Below are 24,445 nucleotides of genomic sequence, written 5' to 3'. Positions count from 1 at the left end.
TAATAATAACAATAATTATTATTATAATTATAAGTATAAGTATAAGTATAATGATAAACTCGAAGACGTTACCAAGTTTCAACTGCTGTCAGAGAACAACTGCTGCCAGAAAGCAGGATATGTTTCCACTATAAAAATAATTAAGAACAAACAGCTATAGTAAACTCCCAGCTCATATCCTAGGATCTCACAAAATCCTTACAGGGACCATTGATTTGGACTGAGCCCTCCTCTACTCACACTCTTAAATGGGAAAAAAAAAAAAAATCAAGTCGGAGTGCCTCCTGCCAGCAATCCGGACCAAGCTATACTTACCTCTGACCCTCTGTGAAATCAGGGAAGTTAGGCGATGCCTCTGGTCACCAGGCATAAGCTTCACAATCAATCTTTCTTCCCGTTTTCTTCAGCATTTTAATTCTACCAAGTGCTTGTGTTAAGAGCAGAGCATGCCAGACCTCTTCTCATCCTGAAGGCTGCCCACCTCATAACTTACATGTGTGTTTTGTGCACTTTTTTTTCTTTTTTCTTTTTTTCAGAGCTGGGGACCGAACCCAGGGACTTGCGCTTGCTAGGCAAGCGCTCTACCACTGAGCTAAATCCCCAACCCCGTTTTGTGCACTTTTTACCATCCCTAACTTGTGTTAAGCAAACTAAGAACTAAGGTCCCCATCCTTTCCCATAACTGACTGTTTTGCTCCACGTGGAGCCTCTGTGCTTTGTCCTGGGTCAGAATTAGAACCCAAGGTGAGCGACTCACCTAGGGGTTGGATTTTCTGAGCTCTGGCACCTAAGGAACAGTTTCCCGTTCTACTTATACGACCAACAGTGACTGATCATTGTGGGCTTGGAATTGCACTGACCGTCTTACAAAGATCCTGTTCAATCCTCAGGAACTATTCCTCTGTAAACACGAAGGACTCAGCCTCCTGCCTCACCGGAAGCACTCTGCTGATTTGCAGAGTCTCAATCAAGTGGAAATGTGGATCCAGTCTTCATGATTACATTTTGCTTAATTCAACACCCTCTGCTCACTAGTGATGCTGAGTGGAGGGAATGATTCGCAGATGTGGGCTGAGGAAAGCACTATGTTAGGCATGGGCCAGGGCACACTCTATCCAGATGTACAGTGATTGCCGCAGCTTAGGACTGTCAGCAGGGACATCCCCCTTTAGTTTCTAACTTTAATTGTAGTCTTCCCTCTTGCCCTTACCAGACTAGCTAAAGGCTAGCAACTCTAGTGATCCATTCAGCTGGGATTGATGGTTTTGACTGTTTCTTCGTCCTTCACTCACCCACATTAGCTATGAATGACTTCCATAAGTCTTGGTGTTCTACGGTGACCATCAGTGATTTCTCTCCCCTTCCAGGAAGCTGCAGAACTGGTGGCGAGGGCTGCTTTCACAGGTGGTGAAAGCCAGCTTTCACAGGAGCTAGTCTGCTCTATCAGTGCTGCCAGGATTTGACACAGGGGGAGTCCCACTAGTCCCACAGGGGTCTGGAGATCATTACACTATCCCAAAGTTAGCTCAGCTGGATATGACCTGCAAGTATATTTAATTTGGCTTCATATGTTTTTCTCCCTTTTAAATTGAATCTATATTTATTTAAAGGTCAGATTTCATATTAATTCTCCATTCCTCTTGAGAACCTGAAAGTCCTAGTGCCGTGGTCCCACAACTGTGACAACAAAAGGCTGGAGGTGCAAAGCTTCTTATCAACCTAGATGGGACTTGGGCTTAGCAGCTCTCCACAATCAAAGTCTTTATGGCCCCACAGTGTGACCTTGCAGGAAGGGACAAGGAATCCAGCTTCTTTCTTTGGAATAGGGCACGGCATCAAACAATGAAAAGTTGCTGAACCGAGACTTTTTAGAAAATGTCTTCTAGGGCCAGTGAGTCAGCTCAGTGGACGAAGGTGCGAAGTCCAGTGGTGTGAGTTCGATCCACGGTACACACGGGATGGAAGGAGTGAACCTTCCAAGTTGTCCTGCGACCTCCACAGGGGCACATGCAAGCACCAAGTAAATACAATAATTAGTATTTTTATTTTATTATTATTTTATTTAGTATTTTTTAGAGTTTTCTGACTATTCTATTGGTTATGCAACTGTGCTGGCCAAGCAGGCTGTTCTGCTATGCAGTGTTTGCCGGGCTACAGTAACCATTAACCAGGAAGCCAACAGGTTCATTCTACACAGGTTTGGGGGTGGGGGGGGTGTTTGTTTGTTTTTCTTGCTAGCACTCTGGCCCCACTGAACCAGGAAGGGGGACTCTGTTGTCCAGTCTCCACAGCTGCCTGAGGCCCCACCACCTTGCTACCATAAGGAACAAAAGACTGGAGAATCAGTGACATAGCCAGCCATTTCACTCCAATCTCATTAGCCACAAAGACACAACCCCAACTAACCAAGGGGCCTGAGAAATGACAAATGGGGTCCCTGGTAAGCAGACTGTCTCTTGGTGATTATTTTGCTTTGCTTAGCCTTGGCTATAAATCTTAACAGGGAGTTACATGGTACACAGCGGTCCTTTCTTTCCTCCCGCTTGAGGTTATAGGGAAATATCACTAAACACTAGGAGGACCCAAGGTTACAATGCAGGCACACACTGTGATGGAGTCTGTGTGCCTTCACTGCTATGCACACCTCTATTCACATGTGAGTCAAGGAGCTGACACCAGGGTCTGAGGACACAGCCATGCTCTCAGTCCTGCGGTGGCGCCCACTCCAGCCATCGCATCCTGGCTGATGGGGACGGTACAAAGAAGCCACCACTTACGGCAACCTCTCTTGGACCCTTTCTCAACTGTGATGCAGTGGCTAAGCACGGCAGCTTGTTTAGCATGCGGTGTAGGGAAGCCAAGAAACCCACCTGTTCACCACACTGAACTCAGGGGGAATCACCCTTTGGTTTGCCACTGGGGCCTTCTAAGGAGTGGGTGGACACCTGCTTCCTTCTCCCCAGGGAAGGAATTCTCAAAACATCAGACAGAAGGATGAACATGAGAAGGGGATGAGGATGTCTTAGCCCTGGTTCCTAGAAGTGTTTCCACTGGCCAGAACCAGGTCACGTGGCCACACCAAGTCTCACTGAGGAAACGTAGGAATCCGTTGCCATGTTCTAGCTGGGAAGGAAAAAACTCAGAGGGGAAAACTAAATAGTGTGTGGGGGTGGGGGGCAGGGTACACCTCTGGTGACTGGGGTGGGGGGTGGGGTGCATCTCTGGTGACTAGCTGGAGGCCTGGGACTGGAGAGGATATGGGCAGTCTGTGGGGTGACTCTAGCTGAGATTCCTACCAGAGGGGGATATGGAGAATAAAAGTGGCCACCTCCTGTGGCCAGGCAGGGAGGGGGTCATCAATCCACCCACAAACCCTTTAACCCGAAGTTTGTCTTGATTACAAGATGTGCAAGGATAAAGATGGGGCAGAGACTGAGGGAAGAGCCATCCAATGACTGCCCCAACGGGAGACCATCCCATGTGAGAGTCACCCAACACTATTAATGATGCTCTGCTAAGCCTGCAGACAGGAGCCTAGCATAACTGTCACCTGAGGGGCTTCATCCGGCAGCAGATGGAGATAGATGCAGAGACCACAGTCAAACATCAGTCAGAGTCCAGGGAGACTTGTGAAAGTGTGGTGCATAGAAGTAAACAAGAAGGAGAGGTCAAGGACACCATAAGAAGACCCACAGAGTCAACTAACCTGGGACCACAGGGGCTCAGAGAGCCCGGGGCACCAACCAGGGAGCATGCAGGAGCTGGACCTAGACCCCTACACATTTGTGGCAAATGTACAACCTTTCTTCATGTGGGTCCCCTAACAAGTTGAGTGGGGACTATCTCGGTTCCTTCCCATTAGATCCCCTTCCCCCTACCTGGACTGCTGGGTTGGGCCTCAGTGGGAGAGGATGTGTCCTGCTGGGACTAGATGTCCCATGGTAGTATCCAAGAGGGGCTCACCTTCTGACAGCGGGAAGAAGGATTTGTAAAGATGGGACTAGAGGATTGGAGAAAGGAGGGCTGTGATAGGGATATAAAGTAAAAAAATAAAAAATAAATAAGCGAGGCAAGTGCTGGATCCTGCATAGTCCAAAAGGTAAATCTACGCCAGTTTAGAATTTCAGACTCAAAAACAATATGGTTACCCCAACAGATGCTAATGAGCTTCCCAATCCTCAAGATTCAGATCTTTCTGATCAAATAAAACCTATCTTTAGTAAGGACAGCTCTCCTCATCAGGTGCAGAGACAGATGAGGTAAGGCTGAGAGCAAGCAACCACTTAGTAAACTCCTCCACAGGAAGAAGAGGTCTTTGGAGTTCGCCTTTCTTCCCTAGCTTCACCCTGCTTTAAGATTCTACAGGTGCTCCTGGGGCTGTGTCCCCTTGAGTAACTCAACTGCCACAGGTCAGTCTCCTCAAAGGTGTCGTCACAGCGCCATGACCAAATGGGACCACACATCTAATGCTTTGTAAATGGCAGTTTTATATAAATATAAAGTTATACACCTGACAAGCTACACTCTAATAAAGACCCTGATTTAATAAAGAAGACATTTAAAATGTGCCAACAATAGACAAATGTATTTACAACATAATCTAAAGATTCCAACAAAATTTTCAGTAGCTACAAAAGAATTCAGCTGCCTATAATAGTTCACATTTGGTTTAGTCTATAGTATACCACTGTCTTAGGAAATAACCTTAATACAAATGTAATTTATAATATCCCCTTTATAACAAGAAAAAAATAAATTCATACAGTATTTTATAGGCATTTATTATGCCAAGTACTTAAGCAATTACTCTCATTATTACATAAGAATAATATTCTTATTAAAAGGTAATCTTTCCAGAGTGATCTATGGCCACAAAAGACACAGCAACAGCGGCCTGTCCATCCACCACAGCTACAAAGATCCATTTATATCAAACAGCTCGAGTGAATGACTTACTACTAAAAAAAAACAAAATTTTAGAAATCAGTTAACACTAGTACCCAAATTTAGCTTTTACTTGCTTATACAAGTCTAAGATAAGGAATTTTACCATAAAGAACACATTGAAATTAATAACTGTTTCTAATTCATACATGAACCAACATGTTGACCCTTATCACCGAATCAAAACTTACCTCGAAAAACAACACACAGGAATACTATGCAAACACAGATATCTGAGACGGACTGAACGCCCTTCCTACGGTCTATGGATCAAATATAATGCTCCATTCATGTGTGCAAAGAGCACACAGATTTGGGACACGTTGCTGTCACAGGACTGTCTATACAGACATACACCAAGCACACTCTGACACTGTTTCCAGCCCCGTGTGGTTTCCTTCTTTTAAATAAGCTTCTAAGTAACAAAATAAACACAACATCCCACCCTGCAACAGACTGAGCTCTAAACACCAAGATCTTCTCCATCGCTCCCAGAGTCCATGGCCCAGTCTTTGTCTTTACTCATGAAGTCTGACCATCTCCAGCGTTCTGCAACAGAGAAGAAACGACTTCTTAACCTCGACATTATTTCACTTCGAGTACCATGGGGCTCACAGCTCCAGACCAAGGGAAACTGCATCATCACTGGGCCAGCTCTTTTATTACATTATTTCAACACCTTATTATTATAATTGTCATGCTTAAGAAGTAGACACAATGTAGAAGAAAACCTGTGGATTCCATCGTCCACTCAGATGTCCAGCTTGTCATATTAAGTAAAGTGTTGCCAGATTTCATGAGATAAAAGATTAGTAATATAGCAGCCCCAAGGTTCAATAGCCAAGTCCCACCCAACTAAAATCCACCACAGCCGTATGTGCTGACACACACCTCTAATCCCAGCACTCGGGAAGCAGAAGCAGGTGGATCTCTGTGAGGTTCAAGGCCAGCCTGGTCTACATAGCAAGGCCTAGACCATCCAAGCATACATAGTGTAACAACGTCTCAAAAAAACAAACAAACAAAAAGAAAATCGCACAATACTAAAGCACACACAACAAATGGACCGTTAGCCAGGTAGAAACCCCACAGTGAAAATCACGCCGTGTCCCTCTAAGATGGCTCAGCATGTAAAGGGGCCTTGTACCACCCCAAACTGGACGATCCAAGCTTGACCTCCATGACCCACATGGGAGAAAGCGAGAACTGAAGTTGTCCTCTGACCTTCACACGCATGCTCTTACACACACATGACCACACACATACCCCCTATATGTGTATATATGTATATGTATAGACACTTATATTTCCATATGTGTGTCTATACATACATACACACATATACATCAATAAACAAGTGTAATTTTAAAAGACTATTTCTTCTCCCTACTTCTTATCATCTATAACAAGAAACTGGGCAGTGAAATGAAGAAAAGAATAACTCAGAGCACAGATGGTCATCAGGCTCTGCACTCCTGAGCAAGGCCCTTCACCTCTCAAGAATTTTGTTACTCAGTGTAATGTTCGGACATCAATTTATTAGAAATGCTAACCATGACACCATGCCCACATCAGCTGAATAAGAAGCCTCAGCGGTGGAATCTGAGATTCACTGTCCTTCCTGACACTACACTACACTAAACCTCACTGAGGGTATTCACATAAAGCCCTAGTAGATTTCCCTAAGACATTTAACCAAACTTGTGACCATAACTACTTCATTATTCTACGGAAAGCCTTAATTTCAACTATCATATAGAAGAAATAAACTTTGTGGGGGCTAGAAAGATGACTTAATGGTTTAAAACACTGGCTGCTCTTACAGAGGACCAGGGTTCAATTCCTAGCACTCACATGGTCGTTCACAACCATCTATAGCTCTAGTCTCAGAGGATTCTTCTGGATGCCCCCACCTAGCTTCTGTGGACACCAGGCATGAATGTAGTATACAGACATGCCAGGTAGAACACTCATACACACCCAAAATAAGAAATAAATAAATAAATAAATAAATAAATAAATAAATAAATAAACAAACAAACAAACCTTGTATTCTGAGTAAGGGGAAAAATTACTTTAAAGCAACACTAATGATAAGGTCTTTTTAATTTATTTGTGCTTATAAACCCTGAAACCATGCAATACACATTCTTCAAGACCTTTCATTTAAAACAACCATCATTAATGAAAAGCAGCTGACCTTGTGATAATCTATGAAAATGATTAATTTCAATGATAGTTTATTTCTCTTGGCTTCAAAATAATTTTAAGAACTAATGATACATTTCTGGACTGTCCTAAAAGCCTCCAAAGAGCAAGCAAAATATCTCTGCCGTTAACTCACGCTGAAACAATTATGAAACTTAAAGAGCTACAAAGCATTTGGTGGCTGGAGGGATAGCTCAGCAGTTAAGAGTACGAGTCACTCTTCTAGAGGACACAGTGTTTGATTCCCAGCTCACAGCTGTCTGCAATGCCAGTCCCGGGGCATCCAATCAGTGCTGTCTTCTAGCGCATGGGTACTGAGCACATGTGGTTTACAGACATACAGGCAAAACACCCATACGTTAAAAATGATTTAAAGCAACCATTTGAGAAAAAGTAAAACTCTACAAGAGTCAGACATTATTCTATCAGTCATAGAGGGCATCTAGAGAACACCTACTTGTCTTAGAAACTGCTTTCCAAGATAGGACGTAGCCATGCTGGTTAAGTTCTTCTTGCTGCCCACTTTACACCGGACATAACCATATAGGTTGGCACCTTGCAGCACCACACCCATGATCACCACAGCCTAGGAGAGGGGAAACAGGCAATGGTTACTAGCCCAAACCGAGTTTTCTCTACACTGTTCAATGAGGCCAGGTGGACTGTGGTGATAAAAGGAAATGCTGCAGGTCAGAGGTTGAACCCATGAGACTCCTCAGCCTGCAGAAGACACCTCACTGATGCTACTCTGTGGAGGCACCAACCCTTCAGCAGGAGTCATCATTCTCACTCATACTTGTAGCTACATTTCTGTTGCTGTGATAAAACACAATAGCCAAGACAACAGACAGAAGCAAGCATTTATTCTGGCTTATGGTTTCAGAGGGTTGGAGCTGGCAATGGCGAGGCGGGAGCTCAGGCAGGCATGGCCACTGTAGCACATGCTGAGGGCTCACATCCCAAAACACAAGCTTAAAGCCTCACCCTACTCCCAGTTTGCTCTCCAAGCCTGTACCCAGTGACACACTTGTTCCAGAAAGGCCACACACAACTCTGAAGCCTTGACAAACAGTGCCACCAACTGGAGACCATGTGTTCTAAATGCCTGAACTATAGGGAACACCTCACTCCTGTGATCCGTGCTTCGAGGCAGAGCCTGGGGCTCACTGGAGAAAGAACAAAGCAGCCATCTGAGGTTGTGCTCTGTCCTCCACAAGGCACATATGCACACACACCTGCGCTCGCTGCCTTCACACAAACATAGGAACACATGCACACCATGAACAGATGAAGATCAGACTCAGAAAGTACTTTAGAGGGTGCCTGTTCTCAGTCATAACAACATAACACAGATGGAAGAAAGACGGGGACAGAGGAGTGAGTCTTCTCATCCACATAGTCTTTAAGTGATCTCAACCTGTGGGTTTCAACCCTTTTATGGGCTGCATATCAGATATTTACTTTATGATTCATAACAGCAGCAAAATTCTGGTTATGAAGTAGCAATGGAAATAATTTTAAAGTTGGCACTGGGGAGGTTGAGAACCACTGCTCTAAGTCAGTAAAAACAACCAAGTTTAGTACTCGGAAGGATAAAGAAAAGTACTATTCCTAACTTAAAACCACTACAACTCACAACCCACAAGTGAGCAACCATTAATGCTGTCTCCACTACACTGCAGAAAATCCACAAACACTGAAGACACGGCCTAACTGTGAAGGATCAGAGGCAAACACATAGAGATGATTACAGCGTAAAAATGAACAAAACCCCCACGGCGTAAGAGGAAAATAGGAATGTACACACACAACACCAAGTTTCCCAGCACAACAGGGACAGGAGATACTAACGCCTGGGGAGCAGGAATCTAGTCAGGGCCACAATGCATGAAACCTGTGCATGTCAAATGCAGCAAACTCAACTATTACAGAGACGAGACTCAGTCTGTCTCAGGTGACAGACTGCGAGGTTCAAACACAGCAGATAGTGTTTCTGTCTCATATGCTCTTCACATCCTCCTACGTCCAGAAGAGAAGAACCCAGTGTCCACTCCCTTGACCACAGTGAGTGGCAGCAACAGTGAACTCAGCCAGTGAGCTGGATACCCCAGGGGTTGCCCTGACCCAATCGCTGTGAGGCCAGCACAGAACTGACAGTTGTTCTAAGCTCCTGAGGTCTGGAGTGATCTAGTAACCAAAATAAGTAAGCAGAAGAGGTTAGCAACCAGCTTCCTTAAAAGACCACAACAACCACTGATACCTGGGAAGCTGGCGTGTGGCTGTGCCCCATACTCAGGGGAAAGCAGGTGAGGCCTGGAATTCAGATAGGAGACACAGCTGTCCAATCAGGCTGATACTCACCAGCCACTTCACTCTGAAGGAAAAGAGGGCACTAAAGGCAAAGATCACCCACAGGACTGGGCAGGCGATGAGTCCTAACCAAAAGATTCTCGACTCGGCCTCGGAAATGGTTTTGCTGTCTTGAGGAGTTGACTAGAAAAGCAAACAATAAGGCATCATTTCAACCACTGATGTCAGATTTATCAGTACAAGTCACTTTAAACAGAAAACACATTGCACTTAAATTCAAAGTTTAATAGAGGTGATCTAAGTCCCAAGTTAGAACTAAATGCACAGATTAGTGGCTCTGCCACCAAACCACCCTAATAAATGAATTATTACACTTTGCTTTGGCTCAATAACTTTGCATGTTTAGGACAGAATAGGAAGCCATGGCCTTTCACAGCATGAACTCAATTCTTCTTGCATTAGTGCTGTTCATTCATGAGAAAGGTCAGAGCTAAGGAAATCCTTTCTAGGTGAGAGTTACGGAAATCAAAGAGTCATCTCGGAGACTCCATGTTCCAGCAAAACCCAGGAATTGATGAGGGAAATGAGTTATTTCCTAGGCAGATTTGATGTCAGGAATATAAGCTCACTGAGTACAACGTTGCTCTCTGAGAAGTATTACTTGGACAGGTTCTTCCAAGCAGAGGGCAAACAATTTAACTGGTAGTATTGCCAAGATTCTTATCCTCTTATCTCCAAAAAAAATATTCCACAAAAAGGGAATGTTCACTATTAGGAAGCAGGGTGATCCAAAGCAAACAGGTTCCCCACAGTTACGAGGGCACCGGCTTACAGAATAGACCAACCACTCTGACCCTGTACCCAGCTGCAATCTTCTCCCTGACAAATAGGAAATGGCCATGGGGACAAAGACAGAAAAAGATGATGGAGGAAGTGTCTGCTGAACACAAAAAGATCCAAGGTGATGCCCAGCAAGACGACAAAGCTGGGGACACCAGGAAGACTCATGTACAGGCCAGCGGGCAGTTTGCCCTGCTCTCAGGAGCCTGGCCTGTGTCTGACTTGTTTCCAGACAGAAGCAGCAAAAGCACTGGGCTTTGGTAGCTCCCTGACTTCGTACTAACAGGGTAAGTGATATGCACAGTGCCTCAGCCTTGACTCCTCCACCCTGCGGTGCCCAGAAGGAACCTGCACACACTTTATTAATTACCTTTCTGGACTCAAACACCCAGTGGCTCTTTCCATCCTCGTCGATATGATTCCACCAACGTAGGCCGACCATTAGTCTACCGGTGACATTCTGGGAAAGATTAATATGAACACACATTTTTTAAATGATTATTTAAAGCAATATAAATCCCATCTTAGTGTACTATTTCACAAAATTCTCCAGTTCTCCCCAGAATAACCAGTTAACCCCTACATTCCAGGCCTGACAAAAGACTAATCAAAAATGGCCATGTCAAGATCAGGGTGCATGCTGCTTCTAGGATAAGCAACGAGCATACCCAGAGCAGCACCCTTTCTTTACCCTAAGAGGAAATGCCTGTCCTTCCTCCACACCCTAATTCCTTCCTAGGTCTTCCCTTCCTTCTTTCTAGTTTTAATTTTAAGATGGATTCTCTCTTAGTTAGGAATCACCATCCTGTGATGAAACACCATGATTTAAGCAGCTTGGAGAAGAAAGGGTTTATTCTGCTTACACTTCCAGGTCATAGTTCATTATCGCAGGTAGTCAGGGCAGGAACTCAGCAGGGCAGGAACCTGGCAGCAGGAACTGATGCAGAGGCCATAAAGGGATGCTATCTACTGCCTTGCTCCTCATGGCTTGTTCAGCCTGCTTTCTTAGAGAGCCCTGAACTATCTGCCCAGGGAAGGCAACATCTATAATGGGTTGGATCCTCACTAATAAATTACTAATTACGAAAATGCCCTACAGGCTTGCCAACAGCCCAACATTTTAGAGGCATGTTCTCAACTGAGGTTCCCTTCCCTCTGATAACTCCAGCTTGTATCACATTGACATAAAATTAGCCAGTACAGGGTCTCATATCATAGCCATAGCTGACCTAGAACTCACTATGTAGACCATGCTAGCCTTGAGTTTGTGGTCCTGCTCCTGCCTCCCAAGTGCTAAGATTACATACAGCACATGCCCATCCTAGGCCCTCACTCTTCTCATCTTAAAGTGCCAAGTTTCTTTAGGTTTGAATTGGTCTGATGTTATCTAATGTCCCTGTTTCAGTTGAATCTTTTCAGTCAGAGTTTGATTTTGACTCAATCTCAGAATTCTTATCTTCAGAATGGGATTTTAACCAATATTTATTTCCTTAAGAGAATAGTTTTTACTACTGAAACAAATGTGGCCTTACTTCCAACCCCATTTGTAAGCATCAAAAATACTTCAGACACTGAAAAATATCCTATGGAGGCAAACTTGACCCTGGCTGTGATGACTGTGCCCAAGTCCCAAGTACCCGAGCTTTTAAAAGACAAAAAAGGACACGTCTTAAACATCTGCAAACTAGACTGGAATTTTACATAGAAGCTATACCCAGAACATTCATAAATAGCATCGGAATAAAATACGTAGATGCTGCAGCTGCTAGTGATGTTCTGAGCACCACGACCCAGCGGTGACCAGGTGATCAGGGGCACCTGGCAGTTTGACACATGTAAGGTCTAAAGTAATAGACGTCTTAACGTCAATTCACAACGCTGTCCTGTTCCTTTCGATTTATTCGTTATTTCAATTTATATTAAATACAATTTTAAAATAAAAACACAACCTACCTTCACTGCCCAAAAGTCACATGACAGCAGCAGGATGATTGTCACCATGCAGGCAATAAAGCTGCTGCTGAGCAGCTCGCAGAGGAGATAGACCACCACCGCGCTGACTCGGAAGAACAGGTGGAAGAAGGACGCCACCGGGTGTCTAAAGGCCAAGGCACAGTAGCGCGGTTACATTTCACTGCAAGGGCTAGCAGGCCCACGACCGTGAGATGAGGGGAGGAGAAAGCAAATAGCTTACCCTCTCCTAAGTCCCCACCACTAATAGGTTCTACTGTCACGAGAAAATACATTACACGAGCTGACTCTGACACCCTGTTGAGTATAAACTATCAAAGCACCTAACCGGACCCTACCAGCTTAGATTATCCAATCACATCACAAGAGCCCCCGAGTGATAACTGCTTCAAGCATTAAGACAAAGTCACCATACAGTTTTTCCTTTTCCTCCTTTGTGACAAATAAAGTCTCCCTAGGTAGCTCAGGCTGCCCCCGTTTTCATACTCTTCCTGTCCCGCACCTCCAGGAGTTCATGCATGCATTTTTTTTTGTAAATTAAATGTATTTAATATATCCATCTGTATGACCATCGGCCACAATCAATTTAACAATATTATATTACTCCTAAAAGCAAATCTATCCCCACTGGCAATCATTCCTCCTTTCTTCCCAACCACCTCAGCCCTAAACAACCAATCATCTTCTGTCTCTACAGATTCATCCATTACGGCCACTCCGTGTAAGTAAAATCATGCAATATTTTGTCTCCTGTGACCACCACCTTCACTTAGCAGTGTTTTCAAGATTCAAGTAGAATGTTTACTTAAGTTAATTTCTTTACAGGAAATACATTTAGATGTACATGTAATCTTGTGCTACTTATACAAGACATAATTCTGAAATTTATAAAAAAAATCAAAATGTATTTACAAAAATTATAGCCTCCTTATTTTTGTGATTTTTGTCTTTTTTTTTTTTAAGCTGAGAATTGAACACAGACCTTGAGATCTACCACTGAGCTAAACCCCATCCCCTGTAGAAATCACATAAAGAAATGGCGCACTCTCAGAAAACAGCAGCCAGCCAGCCTAGCCAAGGCTACATAGTGGGGCTGTGTCAAAACAAAACAAAACAAAACAAAAATAAAAAATACAAAAAAAAAAAAGTCAACACAAATCCCATCTGCAAGCACCAGTATTTGGCAGAATAGACGATAACATAACTCCAACTCAACCTTGTACCTGATTCTGGATTTTCTTGGTCTACTGGTTGTCTCCTCTTCTGCATCAAACAGTGAGACATCTTCAGTGTCGTCATTACTGTCCTGTTTGGAAATTAAATATCTATGATAAAAATGAAATTCGGTGCTTGGATGCCTACTACATACAAGCCTACACGATCCTCAAAATGGAAGGTGAAACCATGAGTTACAAGTACCAGGAATTCACAGCATAAGAAAAAAGGCACCTACAGATCTTCTACCCCAACTCCAGTCATCTGAAGAAAACCCCATGAGAATCTAAAAATCCATTAACCCCAGCCTGAGCCCTGAAAGAACAAAGGGGAGCAAATGGTGCTCCCCAATACCGACGTCTATTGTGGGCTACTCTCTCCCAAGTCAGAGAAAAACTGAAGCTATTGAGGACACACTTAAAGGGCTTTGGGCTCCTTCACAAAACCATGTGACTGCATCCTGTTTCCAAGACTCCTCGAAAGGCTTTCTCTTATCATCTGAGGCTAAATAGCCACCACCATGCCTCTAGGACTTATGCCATCATTTTCTTCCTATTATTTCAAGTAGCTTTCTAATACATAAAACCTCTCACACCAGAGCGATGATCCTGGAAGAGGGATAAAGTGCTCCCAGGAGGATCCCAGCACCTCAAGAATGACTCCTAAAAGACTGCTGGGTAACATCCTTCTGCGAACTCCTAAGAACAGATCGGGAAGTAGAGTGAATAAATAAAGTAGAGGGGGAAAAAACATGAAAGGTACAGAACAGCAGGGAACGGAGAAGAACTTCCAACTAGAACTGAGGAGACAGAATTCCACAAATGCACACGGGTTTCAAGAACAATGAACAGGGTGACACCCGAGATGTCATGTGGGGAGTTCTTATTTTTTTAAGGTAATAGAAAGTACAAGTGTGTGGTCCCTTGTGCCTGTAATCCCAGCACTTGAAAGGCTGAGTCAAAACGGTTATAATCAGTTGGATACAGGCGGGGGTAAAAAAATAGAAGAAATTAAAGCCCGTCTTTGAGCCGAAACCAACAAGCATTTCCAAAGCGGGGAAATGGAAGGCGACCAACAGCACAACTCGCGAACGTTTCCCAGTGAGCAACCGGAAGTGAGGAATGGTAAAACTAAAATCAGCTGCGACCCAACAATGGAACTCCTGGGTGATTAGGAGCCTTAGATGCAGGGAGGGGCTGCTTCTTGGTAATAGGAAAGAAAATTATCAGACCGAAAAAAAAAAAAAAAAGAGGAATAGATGGTTAAGCCAGCACAGAAGTTTTAACCCACAGGTTGCCTGGGGGAAGGAAGGTAAAGACTACAAAAATGTCAAATGCCCAGCAGGTGGAAGGGTTTAACTCATGGTCACAGACTTAAGTGTAGAACAGGTGGCCTCTGGTTGTCTTTCCCCAGCCTCCTTCGATCTAAGTGCACCTTCGGAGAGCTGAGTTGAAACCACCAATGGATTTTCTCCACATTTCCACAAAGTAGACTTTTTTTTAATCACAAATTCTGGTTGGCCCATCCTCAGACACTTGATATATCACCATGTCTTTGTTCTTATGATCTGAAAATATGTTGTTACCCAACTTAACTTCTTTCTCCCCACCAATCCTGCTCTTTGCAGATTCCTTCTCCTCGAACACCCCAACCTAACAATGCAGGACAAGAAACCTGTTCACAGTAAAGTTTTAAAGATAAGAAAATATATTACGTGTACTAATCTCTAGCCGAAAGCCAGTTGGCTACACCGATCCCTACAGATGGAAACGTGATAACCATCGTGATTCTCTGGGTACAGCATGGTAACAGCTACTATTCAGAACCCAAGGCTCTAGCAATCTCTCCCTACAGGACCGCCCTGCCCTTTAATGTCAGGGTCCATTCCCCTCATCAGGGTCCATTCCCCTCATCCGGGTAGGCGTGAGGAGACCGGTTACTCCGACTTCACACCCTGAGATCCCTGCAGTCTGTGTGCTCCACTACCGCTGACGACCCGCCTCCATAGAGCAAAAGTCCCCTGTGCCTCCTGGGTCACCGGTGCACCCTATCCCTCAGAGCCCACAAACCCTCTAGGTACAACTTGCCCGGGCCAGCCCCGTTCTCAGCCATCTGACCTTCTACAGCTCAGTAGTGGGCGGGCACACGGACCCAAAAGCCTCGAGGGGCTGAGCAAGACCCCCGATCCCAACTCAAGCACCAGCACCGGCTCCCGGCGCCCGGACGTCAACCCTCACCTGCGACAACATGACGGACCAGGTGCCAACCCGCCCCCCACTTCCGGGAGCCACGACAGCGCAGCTGCAACGCGTTCCGGTTCTACTATCAACGTCACGAACACACCAGGAAGCCACTTCGTGGGAGGGAGCAACTCCCAGGACCAGCAGGCGATAGGCGGATCTATACCGTGAGGGCGGGGCTCCATAGTAGGCGGGGCAGGAAGAGCGGGTCCACGCGCAATAGGAGGCGGGGTATGTGGGCGGGGCCAAGCCACAGAGTCTCTGAGGCGGAGGTGGGCGGAGCAAGCGTGAGCTAGGGGTAGGGGCTGCACCTCCAGACTGAAGCAAAATGCTTGGGAATGAGTTGTCTAACTTAGTGGTTTCTAAAGGGAAGTTTCTTAGGTTATGAATGGAAAATGGTTTTTGCTACCGGTGAAGTACAAACTGTGAGTCACTGCCACCAGCGGAGATGTCCTGAGAGAGGCGGGGCTTTATTCTGTAATTTAACCTTGTATTGTATTTGAGTATAGTCTTACTTTTGCGATTTAAAATTTAAAGATACTTGAGAAATAAATATGTCCTTGGGAAGGAATTAAAGAAAAACGAGTAAGAAAAAGACAAGAGGACTAGCGTAAGCAGTGGGGTTACTGCTGTAAAGGACATAACCTCAGGTTAAAAACAGAGGCCAGTACTGTGCATCTGCCCTATGTACCAATTATATCGCCTTCCTCAGCTGTAAAGTGGGAAGGACCGCGATGGCTTTATGGAGCATTTAGTAAAGCGGTATGCATTGGTTTTATTACTGTTTTAAGTTACCTGCTGATGGTGTGATCTTGCCTGGACCTAAAATTTGAAGAATTTAAAGCCATCTTTATAACTGTAATGAAAGTAATATTCTGTTTGCCCAACTATGTCAGACCATTGGAAGACACATGTAGTGTCTCTCCCACCTTTTCTTAACTGAAGGGACTCTATTCAAGGAACCCCGGGTTTTATCTGGTTCTTTGCCAGCACTATGTCAAACCCAGTGTCACAATAATGAGGAAATGTCAACCTAATCCCCAAGAAGGAGAAAACTGGCAAGGTAATTGTGCATCTTCATGTGAAGGTGGACAGATGACCTATGTCCTAACCTGCTTGGATGTTTTTGGTGACATGCCCTGTATTGTGGGGTTGTGTGGATTTTTTTTTTTTTTGGTTGTTCTCACTTTTTATCTGAATGCAATTTGAATTCATTGCCATATTTTAGAATTTAGAGCATCTGTCAAGAAAGTAAACTTCCCACTTGTTAGGGGGATTTTTGTCTTCCTTTTTGGAGGGTTGGTGGAGGTGTTTCTTTGCTTGCTTTTGAAATACGGTAGTGCCTCCTAGTACCAACTGACTAGATGCTTAGCCTTCCTGCCTTACCCTCCCAAGGGCTGATGGAAAAGTCTGCCTGGTGTAGCCTCTATGTAGAGACTATACTGTTTGTTCAGGTCCTAAGTCCTTCAGTGACTCATATTCACCAGTGAGCGGGTGAGCTACTCTTTTCAAAGTTACCTACCGTGCCCCTGACACCACCCCCTGAATATTTGAATTGGAGCTTCAATAATTATTAGTGGCCCTTTTTGCAGAAAATGCACCTCGTTTTCTTCTGATGGATGGAGCATGTTCTGACCAATAAAATTGCATACAGTGTTCTAAATACGAGTCTGCCTATTGAACTCCCCACATTCTTTACCAAAGTGAGGGTTTTTTTGGAGGGAGTGGGGAGGGGTCTCTGCACAAATACCTGGACACTTTTATGTATTACCCTGATAGCCACCATTAAAAATTTTCTGGAAGCAACCCTAACCCTAAATTGGTAATGATGAGTGGCATCTAACTGCCAATGGCCACCTCTTCGGGTGTCAGTGACCTCGCCTACACCTCACTAAGTGGAATGCAGGCAGGTGGCACTCTCTCGAGGTCTCCCGCTGTCTTTGTGTAATCCTACCCACTCTTTGATCCATAGAAAGGATCCTATAAATTGCCAATGGAATGTCAGAAAGAAAAGAAAGGTCTAGACACCCACGCTCACTTGGTTTTCTCTTTGTTGTAATGCTGCTGTACATTCCCAAGCCTGGTTTAGATAAACACATTTTGTCCAAGTTCAGGGGCCGCTGTTTTCCCTTCCTTCAGGAAATGATCTATGGGCAGACCTTTGATCTTACGGATCCACGCAGCTTTGCTGGCTTTTCCTGGGTCGACCTCTTTAGTGGATACACTGGCTTCATATTCTTTTATCTTGGCCTCTGCAAATTCTTTCTCCTCCTTCACCGTCAACAGCATGAACCCGGTGTTCATTCTAAGAGGGTTAAGGGTTGTGTAGAAACGAGGCCGTTCTTTCTTGAGAGACAGGGTAGTTGTGCCTCCTCGAGGAGCGAGCATTCGATTTGGTTTAATGACCTGCAAGCTGGTCAGGGGGCCTGCACGGCCATCGATTGAACTGGTCAAGTGCTCATCGCCCCTTAAGCTGTCGGAGACTTTGGGACGGATAAGACTGGGCTGGGGGATACTGGCCTGGACCCTGGGACTGTGCAAGGACTTTTTCAAGTCGGGCTGAAGTTTCCGGATTTCAAGGGGAATGTTGGTTTGTTTCACATCTGTAAGAAGATTGCTGGATCGAAGCTGATCGACTGCATGTTGAACTGATTTTCCTTTGAAAGTTAGGACTTTCCTCTGATAGGGGATTGAAAGTCCCCAGGCATCAATGACTTGAATTCTGGGCCTATGGGGATAGGCAAACTCTTCAGAGTTATGGGCCTGTAAGGCGTTGAGAGTCAGAAGGAATCTGTCAGGTGTTATAGGGACCTTCCCGGACTTTTGCAGTGGATAACTGGCTTCGCTTCCAGGATTTTCCACATCATCTGCTCATTCAAAGACAAAATTCAAAAAGCATGTCAGCATTCTGTGGAGAGGAGGGACCATCTGTACATAAAACCTTAAGCCATTCTAACTGCGAGGCACACTGAGGTCTTGTTGCCCAAAAGGCATGCCGTCAGACATCCTGGCTGAAAGCAGAAAAGGTGACTGCAGAGAGGGCTTGTTCTCAACAACTATACTCGTTGTTGAGAGTGTCATAGTTGAAGGAAGCCTATGTGATTCCAGTGTCCCATGCACGTTCAGATTTCCCTGTGAGGATGACTCTCACGCCTCATTCATAACTTGCATGAAACATGTCTTGCAGATTTATAGCCTACCTAAATTGTCAACATAATCGTACCACGATAGTCAATTCTCATTTGATTAGCCAGCTTTGATTATGTTTCTCAGAACTGGCCTCCGTTCTCAGAATGTCACTCCTGCCTAATGCAAACTATCCAAGCGTGGCTAATACTAGACTCCTAAAGAAGAGTCCCCACAACATTTTAAACAATGGTGATGAACCTGAACTATTCTCCAGAACAACAGCATCCTTTCTACCTACCACTTCAAGTCAGGGTACCTGAGACCATTAACAAAGGCGTCTTCTTGGGTAAACTGATTTCTTACGTCACTCACCTTTTGCCCGGGGGGGGGGGGTGTTTTTTGTTTTTTGTGTTTTTTGTTTTTTGTTTTTTTGTTTTTTTTGTTTTTTGTTTTTTTTGTTTTTTGTGTTTTGTGTTTTGTGTTTTTTGTTTTTGTTTTTTGTTTTGTTTTTGTTTTTCTGCAGTCCCTCCAGTACCTCACAGAAATGCCAAACAAGGCTCTTGTTTTTGAAAAGTAACTCAGTGAAGACAGAGAAACCAGTTGCCTGGTCTGGAACGTAACAACAATGTTAACCCACAGCACAGTTACCCTCGGCCACTGGGTAGTGTCATGAAAGGGACAACATAGGGAGGGATGACGCTCCAAATGTCCTCCGACCTTTACTTTGCTAATTAAACTGTGTTTTAGAAAAACACGTGAAACAGGGGTTCTTAGGTTGTCAGAATCCTCCCCTCCACCCGCGGCTTTCCAAACTCAAAAAAAAAAAAAAAAAACACAACAACAACAACAAAAAACAACAACAAAACAACAACAACAACAACAAAACAACATGGGATTCATTCTTCCTTTACATTGTTCTAGGGATTTTTGTTGTCATTTGGTGTTTCTGGGAGTTTCTGCCTGGGAATCTAGATCTGTAAGTGAATACTCATATGGATCCTCATGGTGCAAATCTTGGTTGTTGTGTAATATCGGTAGTGGTGGGTTGGTTTTAACTGTTTCCCATGGTCCTCTCTGATGGACATTTTACTTGTTAATGATCAACCTGAAGGAAATGCAGACACCGTCTTTATCATCGTGTGAGCAACAGGAGGAACTGGGCCGGCCCCAGGGCTGTTGTGTCTAGCGAGGACACTCATATCACTGGGAGTATAAGGTGAGTCTGTGGTGTTTTTTTAAAGTTCAACCAGGACAATAAACTCTGTAGTTCTTAAATGTACTTTTCCTCTGGCTCGGCAGTTTTATTCCTGGAACCTCACTCTACAGGGACAGCTGTGTGTGCACAAATGTAGGAGGCCCCTGATTGAGGCAGACCACCAACACGTAATTGTTTGACTCATTTAGAAACAAGTCTGTGCAGGGAGTTTGTTTCAAGGGAACATTAATATTAGTCAAAACATATTTTAAAAACATTAGAAATGTTTACCAATAGCTTCCAAAAAAAAAAATCAGAAGGCATCCTAGCTATAGTGTCTTAACAGCATTTCTTAAAATCCCACCCTTGATACTCTTCCCCATCATCTCTTTACCTCACATACACACATGTACCACACACCACACATATAGAACACACACTCACATCACACACACATACACACACACCATACACATACACACACTTTTCTCTCATCCCTTCCAACCAGCCTGACCTCTCCCTCCTTCAGCTGAGCCCATTAATCCGATAGATGCAGAACAAGAGGGAACAAACAGGTTGGGAGCTGAAGACCAGAAATAGGTGAGAGCCTTAGAAAGGCTTTCACTCCATGGCCGTGAGTTAGTAATGAAACTGATTCCTCTAATGACAGGCCAGTGGGAAACAAGTCTCTGAAGAAAGCATAACCTTACCATGCCCAAAGAAGCAGCAGTTTGGGCTGAAAAACAAAACTGAGAAAGACTGGAAGGGAGGTGAGATCGTAGCTCTTGTTCAAAAGTAAAGCATCACCATTGATCTCTTCAGCTTCTAATTTTGCTTCCAGATTTTCTACGCCATCATCTACACTACTAACATCTCTTCCTGCCATCCCTCTGTGGAGCGTTTGCTTTTCCTTCTTCAAATATGTCTATGAAGGTGATTAGACTAAGATTGAAGAAGAGATCACAGTCATTACATAATGTGATTAGACCTGAGTAGTGGGGATACAGCAATGATTCATCTGGTTTTCACTCAGGATACCGCTGTATGATTCTCGCTGCTGACACTAGTAGTAGCTTGGCTCTAAGGTCTGGATACCATCATAGCTCTGCTTCCACAGACCTTTCTCACAGAATATCAAACTTTGATCATTTTCCAAAACTCTCAGTTTCTCCAGAACTAGCTGGTTACTTGCAGTTTAATAAGCTTAAAGGCCACCTGTTTGGTATTCTCTGTAGATCCTGGATCCAACTTTATGCCACAGAGATAGGTAAAAGGAAGGAGTCTGTCAGCCTTCCTTCTAGGCTTCATCCAACAGGTACCTAGCAACAACCAGCTAGGCCTATCTTGCTCTAAAAATGGCTTGTTTGGCCTCTCTTCACTTCACTCTTCACTCTTCACTCTTCACTCTTTGTTCTCTGATCTCTCTCTCTCTCTCTCTCTCTCTCTCTCTCTCTCTCTCTCCTTCCCCTCTCTTTCTCTGTTTCTACTCCCTTCTCAACCCGCCCTTCCTATAGCCCCACATAAACTCTATACTAGACTCGTCTTATGGCTGATACCTCAGTGTGGGGAGGGATGCCTCAGCATGGGCCCACCGAGACACCCCTTCCCACTGCACCATACTGCGCTCTACAAAACCTATCATTGCCTTTCCAAAACATATCACTTGGTGCTGTGACTTGGATGTACAAACTCACAGGTTCACATTTCCCACCACTACATGGACTTGCCAGCCATCAGATCACTAGACCTCTCCATCCAAATGCCCATGAATTGGTAAGCTATCTGACTGGTCAGTGCGAATGGCCACTGGTCCCAAGGAAGGGCTGTTGAGTTGGTAGCCACCCTCTGGCATCCCTGGGGACAGAGGTATCCACAGTCTTCATGACGGGCCCTTCTCACTGACTGTCTTAGGTCCTCTTCCTTGGGTGAGATCTCTCTCCCCTAAAGACAGTTTCTTTCTCTCACAGCTTGAAAATCCTAGGCCTAGGTAAACCATTCTCCCACAGCTCAGCCCCTAGTTTGCGAGTGATGACCTGGTAATCTAGCCTGGCCACTTGCTCACTTGCTCGCCTAGTTATTGTAGTTATGCTCGGACGTTGTAGTAAAATAATAACTTCTACTCTCACTCAATGGGTACGTCTTCGCCACTACTTCCAGACTCCCTACTGAGACACCTCCTGGTCTTAAAGGCTCCCAAAAAACATCACACACTAAATTTGGCCCCAATACCCACCACTTACTTAACGAAGCTTTTGAAAAAAGTTCTTGCCAGCAATCTGGACTATAGAAGGTTTCCTATGCACAGGCTTTTTCCTATCTTTGCTCTAAACCACTTTATTCCTTGATCCAGTTAGCTCCTTTGACTCTGACAGCACTCTCCATATTTTGTTTCAGACCCACCTAACTCACTCTCTCTTTCTCACTCCCTGTCTAGTACCCTACTCTGCCAAACCACAGCTGCCAGTGGGCGGTCTTAAACTTCTATTTCCTGGGAAATTTTTATCTCTGATTTCTTTCCATTCTGGCCCTCGCCAGCTCTCAGCTGTGGCAGGAGAAGGGATCCCACAAGCAGCCAAGCCAAGCACTGCACCAACCTCAGGCCTGCTGCTTGCCGCTCTGACCACGCTGCCTGTACTTTCGCGGCGGCAGAGGTTGCCTATGGTAATGAGGAGAGATCTCCTCACATGCACATAATGTCCTGCTCGCCAGGCAAAACATGTCTGCTTGTCTCTTTGTATGTTCATCTCTCTGATGATATATAGCCATGCTTCTATAGATAAATGCTGTTCCATTCTAAGGTATAACAAACACATGTCTTTACTCCACAGGCGGAACTATAGCTTCAGTGCCATCTTGGATGAAGGCAGTCGCATGACTACCCGCCATCTTTGTTATGGGCAGATTAGGTTTCCTATGGCTTATAATCATTTAGATTAATACTACTTTAAAAATTTACCACAAGGAAAAGGTGAAAAAAACACTGCCTTAAACATATGTTTAGCCTTATTTTTGCTACTGTCATTAAGTTACAAGGTAACTTCTTTGTTTGCTAAATGCAATCTAGAGCAAATAATTAAAAACGGATTGTCTAACTCAGATATGCTTAATAGATACTAGCTCTCAATCTTGTCAGAAATCTGCTAGATATAACATTAAATGTTTAAGCTTACTATAACAGACAGAGACTCCCAAATCCTAATAGTGACACCCCAACCCCCACCCAAGGTCTCCTAGAAGATATGGGCACAGCAACATTGAACTCTTCCTGGTATGATAACCACTGAGAAACACTGCTCCATTGCTATGCCCACTGCCAGGGCATATTGGCTAAGACAAGGTGAGTCATTTCTCCCATATTCCTCTTCCACAGGAGAAAGCCTCTCATCTTCTGGGCCTGACGGCCACGCTGACTCTGCCTGAGATGCGATGGAGACCACAGGGACGTGGGAGAACTATTTAGGTAGTAGATTCTAGACTAACCTCTGTCATTCTAATTAATATATGACATCTAGATCATAATTTATTATTCCAAGATTTCTGGTTACATTGACAGCTAAACTAACTGCAGCTTGACAGCTAGAAAACAGACAACTAGCTTCTTACCCCAAGGTAATCATCCGCCACCACATTAGCTCATTAGCCAATCCGTTAACTAATTAAGACTACCAGATCCCTTACCAGAGACAGGCAGGGTTGCCTTGCTCACAGGCTTCATGATAAACGTACACAAGCTCGATGTAGCCTTTCTCAGATGTGACCTTCTGCTACTTTCTTCTAAACTCAGTTTCCAGTCACTAAATGCTTCATACTTCCTCCCCTTGCTACGCCACTGTTCTCAAGAGTTTAAAACCTTAACATTAACCAATAGAGTTCTTATAAATTAGCCTAATAAAGCATTCCACTATACAATCCAACTTTCGTAATCAGAAGTTCAAATTTTAAGTTTCCTTTGATGGTCTCTAACTATAAGCGTTTCTCGTGCTAAAGCTGCAGCATCAGCTATCATAGTTACAAATGCAAGTTGCCTTGGCTGTTTCTTAGCTATGGACTTAAGGTGTTTCTCATGCTAAATCTGTATGATCAACTATCCCATTCAAAAGGTCGTCAAATTTTCGAGTTTCCTTTGTCTTTTAAATGTAAACTTAAAATGTTTCTCATTGTGCTAAATTAATATACATTCAGTCTTCTATACAGAGGTGGAAAAGCCCCTCTTGCCCCTTCTGCTCCACAAATGGTTTTTGTCTTCCCTAAGCTCAACTCAAAGACCATTCTTGCTGTTAACAAATGTATCGCTTTTGTAAACATATAGGCTCCAGATGGACCAAATAGACTCTATCTAATCTATGTGGCAGCCCATCAATAGCCTAAGCTCCCACCTGTTGCCTATTCCAGA

At 44.3% G+C, this 24,445-nt stretch overlaps 2 protein-coding genes across 13 annotated transcripts in view; both read right to left on the bottom strand.

Annotated features, from left to right (window-relative positions):
* Positions 1 to 1,571: 1,571 nt before the first annotated feature.
* Positions 1,572 to 15,893, bottom strand: Tvp23b (trans-golgi network vesicle protein 23 homolog B). 11 transcript variants are annotated; one of them, XR_010055250.1, is made up of 10 exons: positions 15,726 to 15,880; positions 13,497 to 13,579; positions 12,256 to 12,400; positions 10,673 to 10,762; positions 9,514 to 9,645; positions 7,610 to 7,738; positions 5,390 to 5,493; positions 3,879 to 4,023; positions 3,551 to 3,626; positions 1,572 to 1,986 (listed from the first exon to the last, which is right to left on the bottom strand). XR_010055250.1 is itself a non-coding variant. In NM_001107568.3 (7 exons), exons 1-7 carry the CDS (start codon positions 15,735 to 15,737, stop codon positions 5,467 to 5,469), a joined length of 618 nt encoding a protein of 205 aa, NP_001101038.2. In that variant the 5' UTR covers positions 15,738 to 15,773; the 3' UTR covers positions 4,468 to 5,466. The 11 variants fall into 11 exon arrangements, 3 of the variants coding, with proteins under 3 accessions (NP_001101038.2, XP_017453018.1, XP_038942763.1); XR_010055252.1 differs by having other exon boundaries at positions 1,572 to 1,993; positions 3,964 to 4,023; XR_010055251.1 differs by having other exon boundaries at positions 3,964 to 4,023.
* Positions 15,894 to 17,761: 1,868 nt separating this feature from the next.
* Fbxw10 (F-box and WD repeat domain containing 10) overlaps positions 17,762 to 24,445 on the bottom strand; it is a 38,582-nt gene continuing 31,898 nt past the window's right edge. For both annotated transcript variants that reach the window (NM_001416545.1, XM_063269016.1), the window contains one exon: positions 17,762 to 18,595. In NM_001416545.1, coding sequence (NP_001403474.1) covers positions 17,814 to 18,595 — 782 coding nt within the window. In that variant the 3' untranslated portion in view covers positions 17,762 to 17,813. The remainder of the gene's footprint in view (positions 18,596 to 24,445) is intronic.

Source organism: Rattus norvegicus, chromosome 10 (assembly GCF_036323735.1).
Source record: "Rattus norvegicus strain BN/NHsdMcwi chromosome 10, GRCr8, whole genome shotgun sequence".
Lineage (NCBI taxonomy): Eukaryota > Metazoa > Chordata > Mammalia > Rodentia > Muridae > Rattus > Rattus norvegicus.
The sequence above is the reverse complement of the archived record's forward strand: the minus strand, read 5'-3'. Positions and strand labels throughout refer to the sequence as shown.

What these genes read in the sequence shown, in the direction of transcription:
- Tvp23b (NM_001107568.3), bottom strand. An exon ending in GTGACTTTTGGGCAGTGAAG is followed by an intron (nt 10,763 to 12,255) that starts GTAGGTTGTGTT and finishes AATCTTTCCCAG; the next exon opens with AATGTCACCGGTAGACTAAT. An exon ending in GAAAGCAGTTTCTAAGACAA is followed by an intron (nt 5,494 to 7,609) that starts GTAGGTGTTCTC and finishes TCTCTGTTGCAG; the next exon opens with AACGCTGGAGATGGTCAGAC.